Raw genomic sequence first — 10410 nt, 5'->3', positions numbered from 1 at the left:
TGAATGTTTCAGTATGAATAAATTATGTTGTATAGTTTTCTATCTACTGTGGGATAGTGTATTCCATTATTATGTTTTATGCAACAATATGTTAGGAAAAAAGTTGATTACATAATTTATGATACTATAACCAAGTATATTTTTTAACAGGATGGATGAACTCAACGGAGAAATAGTTTGCGCCGTAGAAAAATGGTGCAAACTTATTGCCGGTCTATCTTCGGGTCAACGGGCCGCACTTGCCGGAACACCACTCCGTAGCATGCTTCAGATACCTTCGGTGAAGATGCGTACACTGTTGATCCGGTACATGGTTGAGATATTTGATCCTAGCAAGGGCAGATTCATTGTACAAGACTTGGTTGGCGAAGTGTCTCTCGGTGCCGTGGATGTTGAGTGCATCTTGGCCTTGGAGAACCACGGACTGTCGGCAGAAGGTATTCTCGGTGAGGAAGGTGAGAATGTTAAAGATCGAGTGCCGCCTCAATTCCTGAGGAAGACCACAGGTAACATAGTCATCGATGATCTGATTGTGGACATCACAAAAAATAAATCTGCCGACGACGATTTCCTTCGGAGAGTTGTCCTCGTGTTGCTTGGAACAGTTCTTGCTCCCATGTCGAGCAAGACTGTACCAAAGCAATATTACGCATTGGTGGACGATGTGAAGCGTATATCCAATATTAATTGGAATGCATTCACCCTCCGGGTTCTGCTGGACTGCCTTCGCAGCGTGAGGAAAGGCAAACACCTCCGCCAATGGCCGAGAGGGAACTTAGCTCTCCTGCAGGTACACCTTTCAGACTTGTACCATCGCAAAAAAAAAGATTGCTAATTTACATGCTGTATAGTACTAATTGTAATTTTTCATATTCATGCAGTACCTGTACTGGGAGAAGGTTCAGCCTTTGGAAGGTGAATGCGCATTCAATCCTAGCTTGTCCATGGAACCTCTAATGAGGAATTGGACTGAAGCTGCAGCTTCAAGGAGAGACAAGTTTGATTATGACCAAGGCCGTGGCCGTGGTAACATCAAGGTAATCATTACGTTGGATACTTCTTAACTTTTATATAACATAATTAGTTGTATTAATATTTTTATTGATCACATATACTTGTATTTCACATGCAGATTGAAGACAACATAACCAAGGAGTATAGGGCGCAGGAGCGCAAAGTACCCGAACCAGAAAAGCCAAAAATGAAGCCCGCCGTTGGTGCGGCAAAGAAGTCCAAGTTAGCCTCAAACGCGGACGAGATGATGAACCTCATCATGAAGCGGTGTATGGATTACATACGCAGCCAAATGAAGGAAATACCAGAACAAGTAGCCGAGGTGACACACCCTTAACTCTATGTTTACAACATTTTTGAAGTTGCAAAACCGTGCCGACATTAATTAATATTTTTATGTAATGCAGAGATTGTTAGAGAAGTTGAACCAAAATGGTGTGATGTACAAGCCAGCGGCTGCTGCGGCTTCCGGCAACAACGATGCCGACCTAGAAGTGGATTCCTTTGAGAATGGTCCGCCAGAAAAAAAAAGAATTCGTGTACAACGATGACTCTGACGGTCTAGAGCCGGTGATTGATTTGACACAACCTGACGAGCCTGTTGTAAACCAGAACAACGATGATGAGGAAGTATGTTTTCATTTATTTGTCTTCATTTATCTCAATTATGCATCTTCATTTTCGTTAACTGAACATATCACATTATTTTTTTGTTAACTAGAAAACACCTGCCAAGTTAAATGTTGACAAGACAACGAAGCCTACTGATGAGTGCGGCGCAACACCGGAGAACCCTTGGATTGTAGGTAATTCTCCTCGAGCAGAATCGTCCGACATTGACATTTCTGCAAGTTCTATCGACAGGATGGTGGGTAAGAGCAAGGGGAAAAAGTCTGCAGCAACTGCAAAAGAAGACGATGTTATATCCGGGAAGCGCCGACGGACTGTTCCCAAGAAATTTGAATCCCCCTTTAAACTTGACAAGCCCGGCAAGCGAAGCGCTCGCGGTACTAAGCCATCCGGCAACACTACCGCAACTAGAGGTACCGTTAGTAGCTATCTTAGTGCTTAATTTACTACCATTTCATGTACTCACCGTTCGTGACGTTCGTAATTTATCATGCAGCTCTGTTTAGTGACAATGACATGGAAGGCTCTGTTAAGGACGATTTGACACCGGAACTCATCGATGCTGCTGTTGCGTTTGTGGAGGCAGCTGCTCGGTCTGAGAAGAATATGACAAAAAGAGTTTACTACAATGAACGTGGCACCTCTGTGACTGTGCAGAGTATACGACCGGTACTTGAGCATACATGGCTGGCGGATGACGTAAGATCTATTACCATGTCCTGCTATTTAAGTGCATAATCTAGGTGTCACCTATGAAAATAAAATGTTCTATTATTTTACGTAGGTTATCGATGCTTATCAGACACATTTGGCTCTGCGCGTTGGTCATGATCGGCACCTCTGTCCAGCCTGGAGGTCCAAATACCTTGTTGATCGTGCTAAGGCACGAGACAACCCTAAACCGTCGAAATACAACATGGATAGTGCGCTGAGCAGAGCTGGAGCAGTACATAGGGTTCTGGACGAGTATACCGTCCGTGATAAGGTATGATATGTTCTTACTAGTTCATTAACACTCATTTCAACAAGCATAATTGCATCTGATTACAAATGTGTTCCACATTTCAGTCGTTTATCCCGTTGAACGTCGGCAATACACACTGGATCACCGTGGTGATGCACAACCGCAAGAAAGAATTCCGAGTTTTTGATTCGCTCTATCCTCTCGAGTTTTCTCTCGACACTGTGAAAGCACTGGTACTCTCCCCGACATTGAGCATTCTTGATATGAAATGTCATATGGTTTCTCACTAGTACTTTCTTTCAAATAGCGACTAGCAATAGCAATTGATATGGAAGAGGCAAACCGTATTACACCTGGCAAATATCCAGACGTCACTAAGTGGCCTATCATACCTCAGATCGACATGCCACCACAAGAGGACGGGTGAGTTATGGTTCATCATTTTCTACTTACGAAAGACATGTTCGTGTGCACGGTGACTAATGTTTGCATATATATTAGGAACTCTTGTGGCCTTTTTGTGATTGAAGTTATGGAGCATTGGGACGGGGATCGATGGACCGCCGATTTTACCCAGGTAATTTGTCCTCTCTCCTCGTACACTTGTACAATTGTCGTATAATACCAACTTCTATTCATTAAACCTTGTTCTAAAAATTGCAGGGCATGGTTAATGCAAGGAGAAGGCGTCTCATCGCCGAGTTGGTTCTCTCACCTACCAACACGCTCGAATGTGTGAAGAACAAAATCCGCGACATCGCAAAGAAAAGCAAGGCGTGAAGACATCATACATGATTCAAGATTCTAGTTTCAGTCGTTTGTTTTAAGTCCCGAAGCACGTTTCCCGGCATGGACAACTTTGATTTTCTATCATTCATGTAATAAGCATGATACCATGGATTTTCTGTGGATTTTTGGTCGCTCACACATACTTGTGTATGTGTAATGCAGTCAGACTATACGTTTCGAACCAATAAATTTTTGCTTCCCTTCATTTGTTCTACCTTAATGTTTTTTGCTGCTGTGTTCATTCTTTTCTTCCATGGAAGAGTAATTCATTTCCTTTTTACTTTTGCATATTTTTTTGATTTGATTTGGCATTATTCAACAATAAGAAAAAAAGTTGATAAATTCCTTTTTGTTTGCCTGAGAATCAACCTCGGCTGTCCTGCCATCCGGTGTGGGATCCCGCGCCCGAGACAACGACAGATCCGGTCCCAGTGCAGGCGACCCAGTCGACGAGCGCCAGTTGGCGCGGGGGGGCCCGCCAGGTCCGGTCCCTCCCGACCGCTCGGTGGAGACAGCCCGCGTGTCGGACGCAGACGGGCCACCCGTGGATCCTGCGGTTGGTGGAGTAGGCAGATCCGCCTGGGATCCCGTGCGCATGATTGCCGCTGGATCTCTTGGGATCGGCGTCCACAGGTGGATCTTCCTCGTGTCTTGCGCCAGACTCCCTTGGCGTTATGTGTTGCTTCAAATCTCGTTGCACAGTTTTTTTGCTGCATTTTTGTTAGCCTTTTCCTTTTCTGCATCATGAAGATCAGGATCAGTAGCACCATCAATCACATGATCAACTACTATTTCGCCCCCTTGATCAGTACGATTTAGAGCTCCGGTGGAAGCAAAATAATTTCAGTGCTTAGCCAAGAACCCGCATTAGGATGCAGGTCAAACAAGGGCAAACTATTTCGAAAGTGATATAATTTATTGGTTAATATAATATACTTAGACCTTACACAAATGAACTGGCCACAATGCATATAGGACTTGATCATTCTGTTCAACAATAAACCACAAAACATACTTAAAATTCATCACAAATCTCCTTCAGCTTCTTGATCTTATCAACGTACCCATGTTTCTGTTTGCGAAAATCTGCAATAATATACTCAAGTTTTTCCTTCTCTTGCTTCAGCTGGTCCCTCTCTCTCATCACTTGGTCTCTCTCTAGCACCACCCGGTCCCGGTCTTTCTCAGCCTTTACCCTCAGGACCTGATGTAGATTGGCACAACCATGATCTGCCATCTTATTCTTCTCCAGCTCCTCTTTGAGATCGCTAAGTGACAATCTTGCATTGCCCAACTGCGTGAGAGCATCCTCCTTATCAGCCACCAGCTTAGCAATGTCCATTTTGAAAAATCTCAGCTCTTCCTCCGTCCTCCTCTTTTCTCCAATTAACATGCATTTTTCTTCAGCATTCTTAATATTCTGTCTCAGCTTCTCGTCATACATGCTCCACAGTTCTCTCAGGCAGAACTTCGTAGCCACTGACCACTCCGGGTCTACCCATTCCACATAGTTACATTTCACTTCTTCCTACACTATGAAAAAATATGGTCTCAATCATATATGCACAAATGCAATACAATTACATGCAATGCACTAAAAATATGGTCTCAATCATATAAACACAAAATGTAGCATGCAATGATATACATATATATATATATATGGATGAATTAACTACAAGTATATGCTATTATGTGCTAAAACAAATATTAGACCGTAAAAACAACATAAATACGGACTTTGTAAATGCACAAATTAATTGAAATGTATGCAATTTTGGGCAGAACAATGTATTACCGCGAAGTAAATCGAGCACGAGGTAATTTAAACATATATTTACAGTACGGAACAACATACCTTCTGACCACAGGCAAGAAAACGTCTACCAGTGTCCAAGGAATCAAAAGCAACTAGCCTGACGCAAGGTTCTCGATGCAGACAACGAGAAGACAGATCGTGAGCAATGCCACTCCATTCATAACAAGGGATAGTCGTAGGAAGCTAAACGAAACAACAGAGATAATGCACAAATCAACGCCCTGCATTAAATACCGAAAATGAAGAACCCTAACCCTAAGCCTAGCACTATTTGGAGATTATATAGTAGGAGCGTACTTGCAGGCTAGTCACGGATTCGCCATCCGAAGAAGAGCTCGACTCGTCGCTCCACGAAACCATGGCGTAACGTGACCGGCGGCAAGATGTGGATTGGTGGCGGCAGCGGCGGCGGCGGTTGCAGTGGATAGATAGAACGCGCGTGGAGATCGCGAGGGAAGAACCGCCCCGACCAGGTGGCCAGCGCGGCCCATTTAAACGGGCTGTAATCAAAATAAAAATTGTTAAATGGGCTCGGCAATGGGAGCGGCCGTGTGTCGCGCCGTCTTACGGCATCCGTCACCCCCCCTCCATGTCATCGCGACAAGCGACCCGAGTTACACTACAAGCCATAAAATGGTGGGTTTTTCTTTTCTTTATAAGGGGAAAATGGTGGGTTTTTGGTACGAAGTCTATACTATAGACCAAAGTGAGCTGGTATCTTCTATGTCTAAATGGTGGTGAACCAAAGGAGTGAAAAAAATTTAATTATTACCACACATAATTACATCTTCTATATCTAAACAACTAGCCACCACTAACCTATTTCTCTTAACATGCAAGTTTGCCACCTCGTCATTCAACATGTATGGAGAAAGGTCCACCACAACATGCAAACAAAATATTCCCGCAACAACATATACATATTACACGTAACCATTTCTCTATGAATATATTGCAAAACATTCCCGCAACAACATGCCAGGTATCGTCTAGTTTTCTAATATAATATAACTACAGTGGACAACACAAAAGATGCCATCATTACAATGGCTAAAATGCTATCCATTTTCCATGATTAAAGTCCCTAGTGACCGCCTCCTGTTTAGTCCATATATGCTACAAGCACTATCTCAAGGTACTGGCCTCTTGCAGTAGTATATATCATGTATCATGTATGCAGTAACACATTGTAAACACCTCACTATTAGATCACTGGATTCATCCTAACATAACTTTAGCAACTGTTCTACTCTTCTTCGCCCACCACGCTTCTGCACACGATAACAAGAAAAGTTAATGAATGACAAGTTAAAAACAATTATAACCTACAATGCATACAAAAACTTACTTCTTATGTAGTTTGCATTTCTTGCTGCGTTTACTGTGCCCTAGCAATTTGCATGCGTCGCACCTGATTCTGATCTCGTCGTACGAAAGTGGCCTACCATTTTTCGACATAGGGCGGTTCTCATCTACCTTAGTTGCACCTTTCGTTGATACATTAATAGGATCATGAACTTCAACTATGTTGCCTTCACCATCATCTACATATTCAATTGCACAAGTACTAAGATTAGCCGTTTTCTTACTCAAATTTTCCTTTAGCTGATCATACTCATGGCTCTTAGCTATCACGGCCTTCAAACTCTCGTGTAACTGATCCCACAAAGTTGGGTGTTTGCATGCTGCATGCATAGCTTCTGAAGCCAACACACTGACCTGGCTATATTTCATTCTTTCAGCTGCTCCAGTCCATCCAAATCCCAACAGATCGCTTGTGCGCCTGGCGGGCAGTCCCAACCTTGCGTCTTTCGTGAACCGCACAAGAACTAAACACTTTGGTATTTCAGATATATTCAAGTACTTCAGTACATGGAATATGTGCTTGCAAGGTAGACCCTTTCGAATCATTCTTCTGCACCTGCACCTTATAGTTTCTGCGGAATTTACCGGAGTCTACTCCACCCAAAAACGGCTCTTCCGGTTATTCTTCCAGGCCACGATGTACTGCTGTGATCCGTCTCCGAGCTTTATTTCTACAATCTCCATGCCACCAATTTTCCTAAGATCAGCTTGCAACATATAGAAGTTTGCTGGAGTGAAGACGTGAGAAGCAGCTATCTCAAGTTCCCTCGAGCTAGTAACTGGCACCGGTAAACTCTGTGAGGCCGTGCAATCATCTCGTGCCTCATTCTCACGGATACGTACAACGGCGTTCTCATAGTGCAAAATCATATCCACCAGGGTCATTTCACCGTCTAGGTGGAGGTGAAGGCATGAGTTTAGACTTTCACTCCTCTGGTTGCTTTTCATGCCAAGCCAAAAACCCTCTGTCAGATAAGCCGCGGCCCACAGTCTCCTCTTCTTATACATCCGTCTCAACCATGTTACTGTTTTTTCCAACTGCCATCTTTTGGAAAACGCGTGCCATCTCTCCTCAAACGTGGCCGTGGACGTGCTGTAGTACAGAAGAGTTCGGAACTCCTTCAAGGACTTGTGACTGAGGTGAATCTTCATATTTTTTCTATATGCCACGTACATATACGGTGCCACACGTCTGGCAAGACTTGGCGAATTGCCTTGATCATCGCAGCGTCGGCATCCATGATAACACTCATAGGCATCTTTTGACACATGGACCTCAAAAAAGTCTCCAGCAGCCACACATATGTCTCTTCGGTCTCGTCCGAAACTATGGCACAAGCAAAAACAGTGGTCTTCCGGTGATTGTTAAGACCAACAAAGGGTATGAATGGCATACCATACCGGTTCATCCTCATAGTCATGACGAGACTGGGAGTCACACCAGAACATCCTATTCATATGTCCTTCCTTGTCTAGCTTGTACTCGAAAAAGAAGCTAGGATCCCTCTGTTTCCTACTGACCATGATGCCTATGGCTGTGGCAGCATCACCTTTTGAAAGCAGCTTCCTCTTCTCCTTGGCGCAAAGGTTGTATATTTCACGCCTGGTAAAACCAACACCGCCGTACCATACATGTTTGCTGATGAAGCAATCCATCATGTCGTGAATTCTAATCCCTGCAGCTCCCATGGACATTATCTCATGCTTCTGGTACTCTTTGATTTTTCTGTGGGACCAAAGAAAAGGTACCTCGTCCGGTCCTGCCAAGATATGGCTATGCTTGTCCTCAAAACTATCAACATACCAAACCCCACGCTTTTGGTCAAGCTTCACGGTCAGGTGCGCTTCGCAGTGGCAGCGTGTCTCGGGTCTGAGCCTACGGCTGTGTCCTTCCTCGGTTAGCAACCTGCTATCACGTTTTCCTTGTCTGGAACAAACAAACCGCCTATAACGCATATGACGTGACTCGGTTTTGCTATACCTGACCCTATTCTTTCTAATGCTGAAACCATTATCTCTAGCATAGCTGTTGTAGAAATCATACGCAGCCTCGTGAGACGTAAAAGTCATTTGTATTATCTGCATGAACACATCCCTCTTATCATCTGCACTAGCAGTATCTTGGACATTCTTTTTCCCCTCAACTTCTGTCACCTACACAATCATAACATAGCCATGAAAACAGTTTTCTATGGTATAACATTACTTCCATACAACATTGATTACATACATACCTCACTCATGATGACCGACGATTGCGACTCCCCAGAATCAGATGCAGTTAATGATTCGACATCAAGGCCTGTCTCCGCGTCGGATTCACCGTAATAGTCGTACGCATTATGACATTCGGAAATGAGCTGAAAAATATAACACAAATACATAAGTACTTATCATATAATATTCCAGGATTAATTCAATTTGCATGCATGCCAACAAAAAATTCCACTTCCATACCTGACTAATGTAATCTTCATTCGAGATCTCCGAGTTGTTTTCCTCACCATCATCATGCTCATTGTTTTCCTGACCATCATCATGTTCATCCATCTATAAATTTTCAAAATATAATATTGTCGGATGCCACCAAAAAATTACAACATGATAATGCCACTCACATTAAGATCTTCCAATACGTTCCCATTCTCTGACCTATCTCCACGATCTGAATTTTCATCATCTGACCAATCTTCTATCCAGTCTTTCATCAGTTCTCCAAACTCCATGTCATACATCATATCAGTTAACTCATGGTCCGCCATTTCCTACAACAATTAATGTGTATCATCACATGTGCAAACATTATCAATGCTGACATATACAACACCTAGCGCACGATCACGGATGTTAAATAAACTACACCAACCGGAGAGCGCCCCAACCGAAGGCGTTCAGATCGTGCACACAACCGACGCCAATGACCTCTGATCGCCCATGGATCCTCCCCCCTCTCCACACCGAGCGGCGTTAAGGTACGTCCCACGAATCCAGTACGTGATCACTTTGGATCGCGAGAAGCAGCGCTACCCGTGATAACATGCGCCGCTAGATTCCTAGCCCACGGCACCAGTCGTGATTACTTTGGATCGCCGGATACCTAGGTAAGCCGCCGCATCAAATAACGGAGTCGTCGTGCACACAACCGACGGCAACCGTCGCTAGGTTAAACCTAGAAAGAAGAAACCCACTTTAGCCCGCGTGATCACTGTGTATATCACGACGAGCAGCACTACCAGAACAAGATCTGCGATGGCCTGGACCGCCAGAAAGCTAGGTTGCCCGCCCCGCTAGGTTAACCACTACGACGAAAACAACGGCAGTTCGTTTGATGCTGGCGCGAGCGAGACAAACGTGGGGAAACGGGATGCGGTACCTGCGAGCGCTGGAGGTTGACGACGGTGCCGCGCGCGCTCTCGGACGAGATCGCCGGCGATAAGATCGCTGCCGCCGATATTCCTAGAGAACCTCACCAGAATGATGGAGGAGCTGCGTGAATGATGGATCTGCGTGATTGATTGAGCTGCGTGATTGATGGATCGGCCGTCGGCAGGTCTTACCTGGTCGTGGGGTCGTGTCATCTTTTTTTTCGGGATGTCACCGTATACATACGTATGGGTCATACGGGTTATACAGGGCTTGGATATGGGCTACGGGGCTTGAATATGGGCGGCGGCGGGCCGGAGAAAAAATAGATGGCGAGGGTCAAGAATACCCCTAGGAAATTGAGTTAGGGGGTGCACCGGAGCAAGCCTCTTGATTGAGATGGTTCAGGAACCAAGAGCAGGCACGCCGAGCGTACATGGATACAACCGATGCCCCCGTAAGAAAC

General features: G+C 44.5%; 1 protein-coding gene and 1 long non-coding RNA gene across 2 annotated transcripts; one reads left to right on the top strand and one right to left on the bottom strand.

Annotated features, from left to right (window-relative positions):
• Positions 1-310: 310 nt before the first annotated feature.
• Positions 311-3388, top strand: LOC120975498 (uncharacterized). The gene is made up of 12 exons (XM_073511492.1): positions 311-790; positions 882-1037; positions 1133-1336; positions 1422-1527; positions 1580-1644; positions 1736-2021; positions 2141-2313; positions 2429-2629; positions 2713-2841; positions 2916-3031; positions 3110-3185; positions 3272-3388. Exons 1-12 carry the CDS (start codon positions 311-313, stop codon positions 3386-3388), a joined length of 2109 nt encoding a protein of 702 aa, XP_073367593.1.
• Positions 3389-8521: 5133 nt separating this feature from the next.
• On the bottom strand, positions 8522-9323 carry LOC123497491 (uncharacterized). Its single transcript, XR_012180900.1, has 3 exons — positions 9200-9323; positions 9039-9107; positions 8522-8941 (listed from the first exon to the last, which is right to left on the bottom strand). It is a non-coding gene; the product is annotated as an uncharacterized lncRNA (long non-coding RNA).
• Positions 9324-10410: the final 1087 nt, after the last annotated feature.

Source organism: Aegilops tauschii, chromosome 3 (assembly GCF_002575655.3).
Source record: "Aegilops tauschii subsp. strangulata cultivar AL8/78 chromosome 3, Aet v6.0, whole genome shotgun sequence".
Lineage (NCBI taxonomy): Eukaryota > Viridiplantae > Streptophyta > Magnoliopsida > Poales > Poaceae > Aegilops > Aegilops tauschii.
This window is presented reverse-complemented; position numbering and strand designations above follow the sequence as displayed.

Bases quoted from the DNA above. Each gene is read 5' to 3' on its own strand.
- LOC120975498 (XM_073511492.1), top strand. From the start codon at position 311: ATGGTTGAGATATTTGATCCTAGCAAGGGCAGATTCATTGTACAAGAC. The intron at 1,038-1,132 runs GTAATCATTACG...TTTCACATGCAG, and splicing joins GTGGCCGTGGTAACATCAAG to ATTGAAGACAACATAACCAA. The intron at 2,842-2,915 runs GTACTCTCCCCG...TCTTTCAAATAG, and splicing joins TCGACACTGTGAAAGCACTG to CGACTAGCAATAGCAATTGA.